This window comes from Chaetodon auriga, chromosome 7 (assembly GCF_051107435.1).
Source record: "Chaetodon auriga isolate fChaAug3 chromosome 7, fChaAug3.hap1, whole genome shotgun sequence".
Classification (NCBI taxonomy): Eukaryota; Metazoa; Chordata; class Actinopteri; order Chaetodontiformes; family Chaetodontidae; genus Chaetodon; species Chaetodon auriga.
Genome location: NC_135080.1, coordinates 14,083,601 through 14,100,144, shown reverse-complemented (window position 1 = coordinate 14,100,144; position 16,544 = coordinate 14,083,601). Strand labels below are relative to the sequence as shown.

Genomic DNA, 16,544 nt, shown 5'->3' with positions numbered 1-16,544 from the left:
ATCATTTTTTAGAAAACAATGGGATCTCATGCGAAATGATCCAAACCTGCATTAGAAAAGAGAGTAGTATGTTGTTATTGTTGCAAAAACATCATTGAGTTTGGAACCTTTTTTTTTTTTTATTTTAGTTTTTTTCTTGTATAGTAATATGTCAGGAAAGACCTACAAGTGTTTACAGTGAGGGGATGACATAGAACAAGAGCCGTCCGCTTGAATCAAACTACAAACGCTGGACTTACTTGACACGTGTCTTAAACTCATGAAAATTGGAAAATGAGACTTTCAAACTCGTATTCTCCCACCAGCAGGTTCTGCTCTTTCCAGTCACACCGACTAACTACACATCGGCACATTTCATTCTCACCCCTTCATCCCTGTGGTTTGAGAATAACACAGTTATTCCATACAGCAATCCAAATGATGGTTATTATGACAATTTTCCTTAGCTGGCAGGCTGACAAGCCATAAATTTGCCTGTTATCACATTTACAGTAGCTGCCGAATGGTTTGCCATTGTTATTGACATTGGCACTTTAACACATTTATAATGCAATCTGATTAAGATAGGTCATATTTGCTAAAGGTTCTCACCCCCCTTAAAAATTAAAAAAAAAAAGAAAAAATGAATTATTATGTATTGTACTGCACCGCGGCCTATATTTGCTTGCACTTACACTAGACTGTCTGCTTTTCCACTTTGACCTGCACAACATTTTCACGCTGTCCCTGACTTCTTTTAGGGTTTAATCACCATGCTTTCAGGGCATAAATGAAGCTTTTATACAGAATGAGGAATCAAAACAAACAGCATTGCTGAAAGGTCACATGCAAGGAGAAGATTCAAAGCATTTTGCATGTCAGTAGCCACAATTTCTCTGCATGTAGATGCCAGTAGGCCTCCTGAAACAAAGTTTATTTTCTTTGTTTACTCTGTTAACTTTCTACCAATAATTTTAGAAAACTATCAAAGCACAAATTAGCTTGACTCCCTCACGACATATCCTTTTACAGCCATTGTTCAAATCTAGTTTTCTGCCTCTCCGCCTTAACTTCCTGCCATACTCCCTCCCCGAATGTAATTAAGCTGTAAATCTCCCATGTAATACTCTTCGTTTCACACCTATACTTAGTCAGATTTATGCCCTCTCGTTACTGAAGCAGCACATAATTAATAGATATGATGTGCATGGAAACTTGCAATTAAAATATCGTGTACTTTAGTCTGGGTAACACACTTTCATTATCAGATTATGGAAACATCAGCCTCTCAGGTCTGTGAACACACATCAGTGACACTGAATGTATGTATGTCCCGAGGCTCGCTATGTTTTTGTTGGAGGTGGAAACTTTTTCTGTCTATAGGCAGAACTGATATCATACATCACATTTTTTGCTCATTTTTACATTATAGGCCAGTGATATATGCCACAGAATGTATGCCCACTATGTAAACGTTAGGAACACATAGGAGTTTCGGTTCTGCATTGATCTCAGTCAGAATGAGGGCATGGCATCAATAGGCGACACAGGGTGAAGCATTGTTAAAAAATATATATTGTATATTCAATATTTACAGGTACACACAGGATTAAAAACTATCCTTGTTTCCCTAACCCTGTATGACCCATTTTTATGTTAGACAGCAGTGAAAAGATCAAATCTGAGTCACATTCATAAACGAGTTAAGAAAAAAACATTGGCAGGTATCTAACAGCTGAACTTTTGAGAAATAGAAACAGAAATAGAAAGAAACAAAAGCAAAAACCAGCAAATGTACAGATGATATTTTCTTCTGAATAAGGTGTACAGATGTATGATATGTACGATATACATATTATAAAATGATATGATATAAAACTTTTCCTTCAGTGCAGGGCTTTCTGCCAGAAACATACACAGCTTGTTGTGTTTCATACAGATGACTATCGCTGTGGCTACACATTGGGCCCACGCGAGGTAGTAAAGTTAGTGGTGCTGATTATAAAATGGACAGAGAGAGAGCAAACAGAGAGGAGCCAAGAGAGGAGACAGGGCAGAGACACAACAGAAAATGTCCAAAGTTTGGGATAATTTCAAATTGAAGAAGAATGGGAACTCTGTAGAGAGTGTCCATAGCAAAACTGTGCTTGCTTACTACAATAGCACAACGTCAATTCCTCAGCACCTTAGCAGAAAACACCCAGCAAACACGTCCACTCCACAGAGCGGACCAGACACAAGGTACGCTTCATATCAAGGTTAGAATATGATAGCTCGTCAACACAAAGGCTAGCCAAGAACGCACGTTAATTGTGGCTTGTTAATAATGGCTAGTTAACGTTAATCAACATAATGGCTACTAGTTGTACCTAACTTTGCTAAGTTTAGCCCAAGAAAATAACTAGAAAGTAAAACGCTGCAGTCACTTTGTGAAGCCAGACCTTCATTCATGTCGCTGTGATACACACACACACACGCACACACACACTCAAAGCAAAATATCAGGTGGTTTAAGTAGCAATTTGAGCCTTAAATGCACTGATTCAATACAGCAAGAATATTTAGTTTAGTCTGATTCCAGTGAGTTTGTCAGTTTGGTCAGCAGGTGTAATAATAATAATACGAGCTTTATTTGAATAGCGCTTTTCAGTAGATGTTACAAAGCACTTTCCATGAAATTAACTGTTATAAAATGCAATGAAGGATAAAACAAAGCAATATGAATAAAACAGTAGAATCAATAAAAAGCAAAATAGTGAGTTAATAAAGTGACAAGATTGTTGCTAGATTATTTGTTTTTGCATTTCGGAAAGTGGTTTCTTTAAAATCCAGTGGTATATGGCCCTGAAGCCCACTGAATGGGCTCAGTTTTGACAGACAAAATTTGTCTGTCAAAACTGCACTAAATGTGCAAATTTAAGCAATAAAAATGCTGACTTTTCTAAAAAAGAAACAAATCATTGTTTATTTTTAGACACCTGTCTTATTTCCTTTTTGTATACTCACAGTCGCTTTTTATTAAAGAAAAAGTATATGTTATTCAGTTACTCGATGGAATAATCGCTCTAGACTGAACTAAAGTGAGCTGAAACTCAGAGTTTGCCATGTTTCATCACCACGTTTTTACGGTGGCCCAGAACTAAATCCTACACACTGGACCTTTAAGACATAATGTTTAGAATGAAATGTATGCCTGTTCTGTCGTTGGTATGTGATGGATTAGTGACTAGGTGTGTAAATTTGGAACATAGAGGCACATTTAATACATTAGTCTGTGAAGAAAAATTGCCACATGGTTGTAATTGATGTTGAATGTTTTATTGCCATGCAGATTCTTCGACAGGCCCACATATGTGCTTTTGTAGGAGAAAAAAAAGACATTCTCACAGGCTTGTGCTCTTTCACATGTGGTTTTGATCGCAGTTATTTCGTTCCAAGAGGATAACAATAGAGCTTTGCAACGCACGCTGTATTAATTATGTGAGAAGGAGACAATCTTTCTCTCACACTTTCTTTAGCTTAATTAACAGCTTCTGCATATCACACACCTTGTGCCATTACCACCAACAGTGCACTTAATGTCTGCACTTGTGTATATGTGTGTTTGACATGCTGGTGTGTGTGTTGGCCTGGGACAACGTGTGTGTTTACCCATGCCCGTCTGGTATGTGTGCTTGCATGTGTGTTCGTCGACATTAGAGTCGTCAGCTGGAGTCGGAGACGGGGACGACGGAGGAGCACAGTCTGAACAAGGAGGCCAGGAAGTGGGCTACCAGAGTGGCCAGAGAACACAAGAACATCATACATTACAAGAGAGTAAGATAGACACACACACACGCTCACATTTGGCACATATACACAAAACCCAGACACTCCATTTCTAACCGAGTTAAGTGCTTGTGTTGTTTTCAGTGTCTGGAGGAGTGTGAGAGCCATGGTTTGCCCCCCACAGAGCAGGGCAGACTAGACCTGGAGATGAAGATAGAAGACACCAAAGAAAACATGCGCAAAGCTGAGGTTTGTTGACATTTATTTTTGAGCTATTTTACAGAGGATATAACTGGGATGTGTTCCCTCAGCACAGTTTCCTCCAGCGTTTAACTTTAACCCTTTCTGTGTGAAGTTTGGAGGCTCCAGCCTCTAATACGATCGGTGCACGGGTGGATAGATGTTTTCTTTCTTCTGACATGAAAAAGATGAAGGATTCTTAAATAATCTTGGATACATGTACATATGTGAGTAGTTAGTGTGGAGTGGTTGGTCACTACAAACAGAGAAAAGCGTGTTCAGAAGAAGAGAAGCTGTGTCTTTGTAATGAATGCCAAATGTTTTTTTCCCCTAAAACACACACACACTGTTAAATCTGTGGTAGTAGTAAATGTTGCGTATTGTAGACTCGCTTCCTGCTGTTACATCATTGCAGCATTAGCCTAGCAAACAATCCCTCTGGTTCAGTGGCAACATAGAACTCAGCCCCGTCCCACATTTCCTCTGCCTCGTGTTTGGTCTGAGTGACTAATTATTTGGTAAATATTTTAAATGCAAACACTGGCAAATGCATTCAGTCTGCTCATCTGCTGAGCCGACACAGCAGGGTATAATTAACTAACACAGCCCAGGATTGATCGATACACCTTTCTCATCGCGGGAGATGTCAGATCGTTCAAGCTCTTCAACCTTTCTTATCCACACAGCCCAATAATCGCCTGCTGTACATGGTTTTGCCACATTGTGTTCAGCTGTAGAGGTTTGAACGCACTTGTTTGTGCCTGTCTGACAGTAAATGTGTGATAGCAGCACAGCTGTAGAAATCTAAGCAATAATATCTAAACTATCAGATATAATAACATGGCTTCCATTTTTTTCTTGCTTATTTTGCTCTTTCTTCAAATCATCTGCCTCTGCCTCGTTCTCCTTCTTATCTTGCGTTCACACATTCTTTTTTCCGTCTACACCTCTCAGCCTTTCCACTCGCAGATATATCTATCATCTAAGTATTGATTCTCAAAGATTCAACCTGTCGCACTCACCGAATGAGATAGCTGCATCATCTCTCATTCTCCTCAACTCGATTCTGTCTCCGCTCGCTCACCAAAGTCTCACTATCGGCTCTCTTTTCATCTCTGCTCTCCAATTTTGTTGTCTTCCTTCACTTTGCTGAGCTCACTCTCTTTGCCTCTTTGCCTCCATGCTACCTTTCTTATCAGGCTTTCACATATCTGGCACCCTCTGCTGTCAGCTTCGGTCAAGAAACATTTCACTCCTGATGCTGAACCTCTGTGTGTTTCGCCATCCATACCTTAAGGTGTTTCTGCAAATTATCGGTTGAGCATGTTCTATATCACTTTAGTGCTTTCACTTGATAGACTTGCTGTTATTTCAGCAGGAATATTTTCGCAACACTGAGTAATAGCTTGTGATCTCACTTCCTGTAAAATAATTATTCATGCAGAGTACAAACGTGACCACTCCACCTTTTTCCTACCCCACCCTCTATCTCTTTCTCAGACTCTCATGCTCACACTGTCTGTCTGCTATCCCTTGCTCTTCCAGCATTACCTCGAGTAAGACGATGAATATTTTATGAACTCATTTGGTACAAATGGCCCCATCTCAGAGCTCTTATCACAGAATTATAAAGGGAGTGAAAGCAGTACAAAAGACATTATCCACGTTTGATTACAGCATTATCTGGATAGTGATTGCCCCATTCTTTCCTTTTCCATAAAATTTGATCTTCATCCTATCAAGTGTCTTGCTGTAGCCTTTTCAACACCTTATTAGTAAGAAAATGAAGTTAGGCCTATATGTAGGATTTGTCGATTAAAAGCTATTTTTGAGGCATCTATACTCAGTGGAGGAATGCATGGTATCATCTTTGGTATCATCATCAGCCAAAATCTCATCTGTGTTTCAGAAGCAGCAAGTCGGAAGTGCAAGCTTAAGGACAGAAAATCGCTACCAACCAATAAGAAAGATTCGCTGCTTATCCTCATTTACTGATTTTTCATAATTGTGTAATTTGCTTGCAACATCTTAAACGCTTTGACTGCCAACCGATTTCCAAAGTCAATGTTTAGGATCGATGCATTGTCTGTGCTAGAAATGTGACCATCATTCACCGCACGTCGGCCTGCAGGCAGATCGGTCAGAAAGGCACATTTCTGGTTTATTTAGATTTAATGTACTCTTGGAGATTTAATGCACATGCTGGAGTGAGAGTAATACCAGCAGGTTTCCTGTCTTGTCCCACAGTTTTCCATCTGAATATTTTATGGGAAACACGATGCGGGAAGCATAAATTTCAATGCCCTGAAACCTGTAAAACTTTCAAGAGCTTGCAGACCTATTTATTGGCCTTAGAAATTGTTTACCCAGTGTTTGTAGTTATTTTCAGAATACGTCGAAAAAATCCATGGAGGCTGTTGCCTTTATGGCCATAACTAGACCCAATAGTAGATTGAGTTTAGTACTATTCATATCATTATGGGGGAAGAGTAAGGCAGAGTTTCATTTCTTGTAATATTGTCACAGAAGACTTTTAAAAAATAACAATAATTAGCACAAGCATGAAGTTCACATGTCGCCCCCGTCGCACTGAATGCGCTGCTTTGTTGTCACAGATTAAGGAAAAGGAGCAACAAAACTCAAAGAAAAACTGTGTGAACGTTTTATGCCTTTGAATCTATTCTAATGGATCCATAAACATTGAAAGAGAGAGTAGACTTATGTAGTCTGTGCTCTCTACAAATGCTGCTCTGATTTAAAGGCCTCTGCATGAATGCTTGATGATATTGAAACTCTTTCCAGAGAGTCTTTCGCTGAAATTACTGCAATATTTATGACTGTAACAAAATTTACCAGCACGATTAAGGGCTACACGCTATGATAAAAGTATGTGAAAATTAAACGCTTCGTATATTCTTAGATAAATTATATGTAATAGCTGTGTGCCTCAGGCTAACCTTGTTCACTCGACTGGAGCTGTCTGTATTAATAGAGCAACGTGCTTCATAGAGGAAGAGCAGAACACATATTTTCTCGAGCAAGAAATAGAAATAAAACCTATGAGAGAAAAAAGCAGCTTTATTCTCACTTTCTGAATCAGCATAAGTTCTAACAACCTCCGTATAGTCTCAGAGTGTGATGTAGGAAGTGCATTGTATCTGATTCTGCACTGTATTTCTTACCTATTTCTAACCTATGCATTAAAGCTTTCTGCATAATGGAAATCCAAAAAAAGAGATCTTACTCTCTCTCTTGCGTGTTTGTTTTTGCCTTCCCTCTCTTGTAGAGCACTTTCAAATACATCTGACACTCCCCGCAGTGATATTGGATGATTATTGGCCTCGTCTCTGCTTTTCTCCTCTTTCTAAGGAGTTCTCAGAGGCTGAGTGAGTGAGAACAGTTTAGGCGAGTGGCCGTCTAAATACTAATGAGCTGTTGAGCGCTGATCTCAACTGGCTCCACCAGACAAGCTGGCCTCATTAATATATGACGTTAAAATCCTTCAGACGGAAGATGCATCAAGACAGAGACAGGACTGTGCCCCGAGCAAACAAAACTAATAAGGATTGGAAAATTGATTGGACGTTTCTACTCATATTCTCGGCACAGTTTTGTTTGTACTGACGCATTAATACCTTTGGTAAATATGTTCCATATTTACAGTGCACATATTGTGCCCAGACCAAACAGTTGATGGTATTTCTTTTGTTTAGCTGGATAATGCCATACATGTTGGTCACAATCATCCAATTTGATCCCACTGTGCCTCTAACCCTAACCCACACACTGGATGTAGCTTCTTATGTTCTTGTAGTTTGCTGTTTCTGATGCATCTCACATATATGCCATTGCTCTGCTTCTGCTTCCATAGTGAAGGAGTTTTTTTTCTTCCTGCAGTATCTCTCTGCCTGTCTACCTCTCCATCTACCTTTCTGTCTGTTTTATTGATTAGATTTGACCAGCAGGACTGTCTGAGGTCATACAGTCTGTCCACCAGTGATCTGTACTCACTGCTTATTCTGTTGACTGAGCCATCGACTGTTTTAACTTTTCTCCTCTTTAGTCTGGTATGTCTATGGTCCAGCAGCAGCAGCAGCAGCGAAGGCTAGTGCTTCCCTTTAGCATCTGTTGGGTGCTGCTAACAGAAAGGAAAAAAAATGGAGGCACTCAAGGGGCTGAGGTCTTTATTGATCAAAGCCTGGAAGTCTGTCTTATCAGTGTGTCTGACTGCTCATCTCTATGGGAGGGAGCTATCAACTATCAAGCTGCTCTGTCAGCACCGAGAAAGGAGAGTAGAGGATAATGAAAAAGGAAATTGATGAAATCGGTGAGAAACAGCAGGAAAAAAGAGAAAGGATCAGAGATGAAAGAGCGTTGAGGAGGGGAGACAGATTGAACATAATCTCAGGGGTTTTCCCTACTGGTGGTTATACCATCATCATATTGTCTCATTAGGAAAGAACACCACACATGCCCAATGTTCACAGCTCATTAAAGCAAAGTGCAGCAAGTTTTGATAATTTATAAGACTCCTTGACACAGATTCAGCACATTTTGGGTGCAGATCCAGTTCACATGCTCACTATGTGACTGAGCAGTGCGGCATGTGATCTAATACAACGGAGAGACCCAAAAAGTTAACTTTTTCCAGTGATGATTTGATTTAAAGATAGCTATGAGCTTCACACTGAGTAGTTTAAAACATAGCACTGTGCATAGAGAGAGATCTATCAAATATTGAGGCCTTTTTTATTGTAATGTTTGCTCTGTTATCCAGGTTCACTTGAGGTCCTTCTCCCTGCATCTCTTCAAAAACCCATTATATCTGAGAAATGGCTCCCATTTGGGTGCTTACTGTATATTGTGATGTTTGCTAATAGCAACTTATATTGGTACTGACTTCTGTCTGTTTTGTTTGAGCTTCATGGCTAAAAGCTATTTGTGTCTTTTCATCTGTCTAGTGTAAGGGGCTAGTTTTCTTGCCAATAGTGATTAAATATGAAGCACTTTGGCATTTGGAGACCAAACTAACTGCAACTATTGTAGTCCTTATAGTAAGGCCTCCTACTCTTGATCCAACAGTGTGACATTTCAGGCTTTCACCTCTGATTTAAATAAAATAAGTGTTTGCAACTGCTGCAAGACAAAGTGTGTAGGTCAACATTATATTTGGAGTTGTTAACGTTCTTAACCCCTTCTCTCTCCAAAGACAATAAAGTTAAAAGCTGAGGCACGGTTGGACCTTCTGCGGCAAGTCGGGGTTGCGGTGGATACCTGGCTGAAGAGCGCCATGAACCAGGTATGTTTTGTCAGACACACAACCCTTTGAGTGTTTATGTGTGTGTATATAAATCCTTTCACGCATGAATTCCAGTTTTGTGTAGTACAGTTTGTGTGTGTGTGTGAGTGTGCTTGTTTGCAGTACGTGTATAAACCCCCCTTCACTCTCTCTGCATGCTGTAGGTGATGGAGGAGCTGGAGAATGAACGTTGGGCGAGCTACACTTCCCACGATCCCTCACTGTCGGTGAGACACCTCCCCTCACTGTGCGTTGCTGCTTTCTTGCCAAGTCAGCAGATCCCGTTCCTGTTTTCACAAAAACAGAACCTTAATTAATGAAATTTGGAATCACTGGAGAAATAAATGAACAATGAAACTGTAGACATAAACCCTAATGTGACAGCCTCTGTGCTAACACTTAAGTACATACAGGACATGCATGCATGATTTTGGTCAGCAGTTTTCAAAGTTGGCGGCAGTTATTGACTTGGCTGGAAAGTGCAAATCTCACACCTGCAAATCAGAAGTAGAAAAGTCCCTTTTCACCACACAACATAAGTCATAGCTAATTTGTGTTGCATGCACGGTGGCCTCTTTTACCCAATGAAAATCACCACATCACTGAACTACATCACTGTATGTCAGTCCTGTATCTGCTCTTGGCTCATCTGTTTTCCCAGCAGTTTGTCTTCTTGCACTTTGCAGATGCTGCACTCAATTCCCCTCGAGCCAAATTTGTGATTTGTGATATTGGCCTACACAAATAAAATTTGACTCGATTTGAATTCAGCAAACTCAAAGATGTCGTTTTAAACTGTAAGGCACTGACTCATAATCACACACTTCTCGTTCTTCATGATTTCATTATAAGTGAAAACCACCCATCTAGAGCAGTTCTCCTGACAAATCACCTCCTAAATGATGTAAATTGCAAGATAACTGACCTGAGCCCTTCTGCCTAATCATCTGTCACACCAGTTACTGCCTCTAAAAACGGCCCTCTTCCTCACTGGAATACTGATGTACTCCTCGCACAACTCGCAGTTTTTATTTCATGACACTTACCTTTAATGGCAAGATAGACTGTGTACAGATCCGAAGGGACCTTGTTATCACCTCATGGTGTTCATTACTGCGTGTGCTTACTGTATTCTTGTCAGGAGGAGGTGGACTCCAGGCAGCTCCACACCCCCCTTCCCTCATTCCTACCAGTAGATTGCCATTTTTCCTGTGGAATACAGCAATCCACCCAAAACGAACAGTTGCATGTTACACTTATTTACTATTTTGATGAGCGTTACATGAGGATACTGATGCTACTGGATGCATCAGTATCAGGATGAAACATTAATCTGTATCTATCTTTGGAGGTGCTGGTAGATGGATTTTGTTACCTTTGGGCGGAGTCAGGCTAGCAGTTTCCCTCTGTTTCCAGTCTTTGTGCTAAGCTAAGCTAACCAGCTGCAGGTGGTTGCTTCATACTTAGGGTGTCAATCCTCTCACTTAATTCTGGGCAAGAAATTGAATAAGCTCATTTCCCCAAATTCCAAAGTACCTTTTAAAGTGATGTTAATAATCCTGATGAGTTAGTTGAGTTGATATTTTTCTAAAACTTTGTTTTGATAAAACTCAGATGTCGCACTTAATGTAACATTAAATATGCACAATCAGTAATGCAGCTTTATATGCTGTGTCCTTGAGTGTGTGTCTGTGAGTTATGGATATTTATGTGCATTTAAGTGTCTGCACAGGTATTAGTGGGCAGACGTGTGTGTGCGTGCGCTTGTGTGCATGTGTGTGTGTGCATGTCTGTCAGCAGGACTAAACATAGCCGGCCTGCTCTGTTGGAAGCACTTGACACTCTGCTCACATGATATTGCAGCTCGCAGCAAACACCGGAGAGAAAGAGAGAGAGACACTAAGTGTGAGAAGGGGAGAGAAAGTCGGGAGAATGAGGGAGAGAGCAACCTAGGAAGAAATGAATGGGAGGAGGAGGGATGGTAGAAGGAGTTGTGCAGTGGAAGAGGGAGACAATCCCTAAAGAACGAGAGAGGGAGGAGAGAGAGCGAGCTGAGAAAAAGAAGAGCTGGTGTGATGTGGAGGACAGGGTGGGGGGGGTGAGGAGGGAGTGGCGTCAGAGTGATAATGCTGAAGTAAAATTGGATGCTGAGGTGAGAGAGATGGAGGGATAGTGAGAAACTGCAGAGAACATAGATAAATATATTGCAAGTCCCCAGTAGACAGGAGAATTTACGTGTTTGCACTGAAAATCTTGACCAAAACAAAGAACTGTGTTCAATTTGATCCAAGCCAAATCTTTCTTTAATTACCCCCAAGGAGTTGCTAAAGTGAATTTTTGGATTTTATTCGTGTGTCCCTTAGGCATGTGTTTTTCTTTCAATTTTCTCTTCCCCTCTTTATAAGATCAGTTTGAGGCTACACTTGCTGATAACTCCTCCGTCTGACGTGGGTGTCATTAAAAGAACAGACCAGGAGGCACGTTGAATATTCCTGCATTTGACAGCAGTTCAACGGCCTTTGATTTTATTTGGAGTGTACTGGAGCCTTAAGAGACTGGCAGCGAAAGAAAGAGGGATTATAATAACAATATGCAATAAAGGGAATGAAGGAGAGGAAAACAGTAGGGGGGATTGTTAACAGCAGTTTTCTGATTAGGGAGAGGTTAAGAAGTGGCCGATGGTCAGAGGGAGAAGAAAGGATGGATGGATTGTGAATAATAATCCAGAGAGGAGAGCACAAAGAATAATGAGAGCAAGTAGCAGGCACTTCCCTCTGCCCTTTCTTCACTCCACTCAACTTTATTATTACGACTATGAAATATTGTAAGCCATGAACCATCAGTCCCTCAGGCAGCCTCTGCCTTCATTACAATATCACTTTCACAGTTATTACCTCTCGGACCAATAAAAATCGGCCACTGGTCTGTATCTCGGCCGTACGCTTGGTACACAATTTGAGATGTGTTTTTGGTGATATTTTATCGGGTTATTGCTGAAGTACGTGCTGGTCATTCTGCTTCAGGGATGAAGTGGAATTGGCCCTGAGGCAGTGCAGAGTACTTTTAAATCAATGGATAAAAGTGACGTAACAGAACAAACATGCAGCCAGCAAAAATATGACCTCGCCACCAAACCTCAAAATATGGAGCTGGACTACATCACAATGGATGTAGGTCTCCACCCAGTTACATATTCCACTTGTGCACTACTTTTTGCTAACAATCCCATAACCCCAATCTCAATCCCACAACCTTGTCGCCTTCTGTGGATGTGAAAGTAACTGTTGTGCGCCTCGACACTGTCAGCAAATATCTCAACAGCTATTTGATGGTCTTCAGCAAAGTTTTGTACAGATTTTTATGCTCCCCACATGATGAATCCTACTTGTGTTGGTGATCCCCTGATGTTTCCTGTAGCGCCATCATGAGGTTGACTCTATGTTTCAGGAACTATTGAACAGATTGCCATGAGATTTGGTAGATTATGACTTTGGCGATCCTTGACTTTTCCTCCAGAGTCATCATCATGTCAGAATTTCACCTGGAAAACCAGTGACATTCCCATCAGCCACAGCTGTACTCTCTTTGGTGCAAATTGTCAAATGTTAGCATGCTAACCTGCTAAACTAAGAGGGTGAATGTTAGTGTATGTACAACATAATTCAGTTGCGAGGCTCTTTAATAACCATTCCCAGTCAAGAGCATTGATGAGAGTATGTTAATCTTTATTAGGGAAGACCTTCGGACCACACCTGAAGGTTATTATTTCCCTAGAGAATAGATTCTTATTTCTGGGAGACCTACTTGGGATGTGAAGTCATATACAAAACACACATCCGCTTTGTTCTGCACTGGTGTAGAGTTTACTGTGTCAACAGAAATCTGATGACTAAACACAATGACTCAGGAATGGATAAACACACACACACACACACACACCTTCTCTCCATTGTTGTGGCCAGCTCAGCTTGCTGTGTGTGATGGATCTTTCTACAGCCAGATCACATGACCTTCATATAAGCCAGTGAAATTCTCATAGAACAAAAGAGGGAGGGGCTGCATCATATGAAACATTCATCCCTCTACACCTGTCTATGAAAGAGACACTACCCACACTGAGCAGGACAGAGAAACTCAGGCAGGAAGAGAAGGTAAGCACTGCTCTGTATTCAGTCGTGACACGAGCACAGAGAGAGTGCAAACTCACAGGAAGAGGAGGAAAAAGGTAACGAGTGAAAGTGTGTCTTTGTTAATGGGCAGAGCTTGAAACTGGTGAGCAAATGCACAGGAGGTGGTGGAGGTGGAAGTCGGGATAATAACACAGGCAGAGGTGGTGAACAGCGAGATTAATGGGAGAGAACAAAAATGAAGGGATCTGTAGATACAAACCAACAGGCAGACAGATGAACGGTGTCTCTTAGCTGCGTGTCACATCACAGAGATCGAGCCGGGAGTTTTTTTCTAATGCTTTTTCAAGTGTTTTGTCAGTCAAATGTTCATGTGTTCAATGTGTGATTGACTTCATATAAATGTCACATTATTTGAAAACAGGAGTGTTTTTTTCCTTCGCTCTGGCGCTTAAAAGGTGGACGGATCTTTTGTTATTTGCCCTTGTAGTTATCAGAGGTTTTGACTTTATCTGGCTGTGCTTGTGTGTTAAAGGGCACAGTGGACTTGGAGCGTGAGGAGGGAGAAGAGTGTGAAGAGAATATGGAGGTTTTTGACGACAGCAGCTCCAGTCCTTCAGGAACCCTCCGAAACTACCCGCTAACCTGCAAAGTCCTCTACTCATACAAGGTAAACCTGCACACACACACACACACACACACACACACACACACACACACCCTCTACAGTTACATGGTCACACACCTACACATACCAAATGTCTGCAGCTAGCTGCCCAACTGTGACACACAAACACATGCATCCACGTTCATGCTGAGGCTAGTTGAATGTCAGTGTTGTGTTTATAGCAAATATGAATCTGCAGTGACTAACATGATGGGTTTTTTTTTTAGCTTTTTAAAGTTAATCTATGAATTCCGAATTATTAATGATGGGCTCGGTCCAGTGTGGAGTATTTTTACTTCACTATATGAATGTCTTCTCCATAGAAAGGATAAATACATTATTTCTACCAAGTGTTGTGCCTATTATTATTCCCTCCTTTTTGCAGTTAACTCCCTTCCTCATTCTCACTCCCTCTGTATCTGTAACACTGTTGGTGTGTCTCTCCCACAGGCCTCTCAGCCAGATGAGTTAACTATTGATGAGCAGGAGATGTTGGAGGTCATTGAGGATGGAGACATGGAGGATTGGGTCAAGGTGAGCAAACACACACACCGATGGGCATAATGTTTATCTCCTGAGTTTGGTCTCACAGCCTTGTATGGCTTCTTGTGTGTGTTTTCCAGGCTCGCAATAAAACAGGCCAAGTGGGCTATGTTCCAGAGAAATACCTGCAGTTCCCGACCTCCAACAGTCTGCTGAGCATGCTCCAGTCTCTGGCTACGCTCGACGCTCGATCACACACCTCGTCCAACTCCACCGAGCCAGAGCTGCACTCCAACTGCATCAATGGAGACACAAACAGTAAGTATGCTGTAAACAAAGCAAGTAGTAAATTATTCTTTGAAATAATTGAACTATATGCCAGGAGTTTGAGTAAAACAAGCTATTTCTATTCAAGTGAGTTTTTTTTTTCTTCCCATAATGAGGTTGCTGTGTGCCACTGATTAAGGGGTTTTTCGCTTTACTGCTCCACCAGAGTTGTGCAGAATCCAGCTGTAAACAACACTTATTTTGCAAAACAGGCTGTTATTAAAATAGGCACGTGTGGGTTGCCTTACTTGCTGGGTAAATAAAAGGTAGAAATAGTTTGGTGTTCGCAGTAATCAACAGAAGTGTGAAGGCCAAGCGGCAAAAATATTAACTCTCTTCGAGCTCCCACTCTTATTTCTGCAACACTATTGTTTGTGTCCAGTGTGTAGAAAAGGTTCATTATCAGCCACAGCTGGACACTCTGGACTACTCTGCTTTGACAAATGTCGACCAGGCTTGTTGGGCTGTGTCTATCTGATTGACAGTGCAAATGACACCTCACTTAATTACCTCAGATAATAAAGAACACGTCATATTCATGGCACCTGATTGGTCAAACATATTTTCTCGGCATGCCACAACAAGAGGGTGAAACAACCGCGTGAAAGCAACACTAGATTATTCTTCCTTCCCAGGCCACCATTTTTGCAAACTTCTCTCTTCTTCTACTCTCTTTTTAATGCTCTCTCTGAGAACGGGGACCAGGCACATGGGGACATTCAGGCACCTAATTATTATTCCAGTTATGCTTTCCGTCCTCTCTGTATCTCCCTCTGTCCAACGGTGTGTACCATTCTCTTTATGACAATGAGGACCAGATAGACAAGGAACTGCATTTCCCCAAGAATGATTATTCCCTCGGTGTATCTCTTATTGCTTTTTCTCTCTCTTTGTCCTCCTTTCTCTCTGCAGTGATGTATGTCCGCGCACTTTATGATTACGAGGGCCAGGCGGACGAGGAGCTCTCCTTTTCCGAGGGAGCGGTGATCCGCCTGTTGAGCCGCGACACTCAGACCGATGACGGCTTCTGGGAGGGGGAGCTCAACGGACGAGTGGGGGTGTTCCCCTCTGTGCTGGTAGAAGAGTTCACTCAGAATGGGGAGACCAGTGGAGGAGGGACGGGCGACATACAGGTATGTTGATGCATGGAGTCTCAGGGAGGAGCCCTAGAAAGCTTAGACATGTTTAACTTTGTGGAAAAACTCAGAAAAGCAGATTTCAAAAGGAGACATAGTGTCACTTATGCAACACACAGACGTTCAGTGCATCACTCTTGAGGAGCTGGTCTTATCAGTATTTCCTCTGAGCAGAAATACCAGGGATAGTGTGTAGTCTACTGTGCCACCTCTCCCCCTCTCCCCTCCCTTCCTGGCTGTTGCCCAGTAGATCTATCAACAGGGCAGAGTTCACAAACAGTGGATCAGAACTGCCGTGTTCCTGCGGCGCTCTGATAAAAACCCCGCGCTGCAATCACAGAGAGAGGTCTTATCTGTGGCACAGAGCGCTGCCCTATTAGAGGTTCAGCAACAGGAAGGATGCAGCCTCTCCCTTCCTCGAAGACCGTAGACAAAACAGACCCCAACAACTCTTAACGTTTTTTAAGTTGTATGTGGGGACGATTGGTAAAAAAAAAAAAAAAAAGAAATCTGAAATC

The 16,544-nt window shown here is 41.6% G+C and overlaps 1 protein-coding gene across 2 annotated transcripts in view; it reads left to right on the top strand.

Moving 5' to 3' along the window:
- Positions 1 to 16,544, top strand: part of fchsd2 (FCH and double SH3 domains 2) — a 64,525-nt gene that overhangs the window by 44,429 nt on the left and 3,552 nt on the right. For both annotated transcript variants that reach the window (XM_076734881.1, XM_076734880.1), the window contains 8 exons: positions 3,679 to 3,795; positions 3,892 to 3,996; positions 9,197 to 9,286; positions 9,451 to 9,513; positions 13,949 to 14,083; positions 14,531 to 14,614; positions 14,704 to 14,881; positions 15,803 to 16,023. In XM_076734881.1, the coding sequence (XP_076590996.1) occupies positions 3,679 to 3,795; positions 3,892 to 3,996; positions 9,197 to 9,286; positions 9,451 to 9,513; positions 13,949 to 14,083; positions 14,531 to 14,614; positions 14,704 to 14,881; positions 15,803 to 16,023 (993 nt within the window). The remainder of the gene's footprint in view (positions 1 to 3,678; positions 3,796 to 3,891; positions 3,997 to 9,196; positions 9,287 to 9,450; positions 9,514 to 13,948; positions 14,084 to 14,530; positions 14,615 to 14,703; positions 14,882 to 15,802; positions 16,024 to 16,544) is intronic.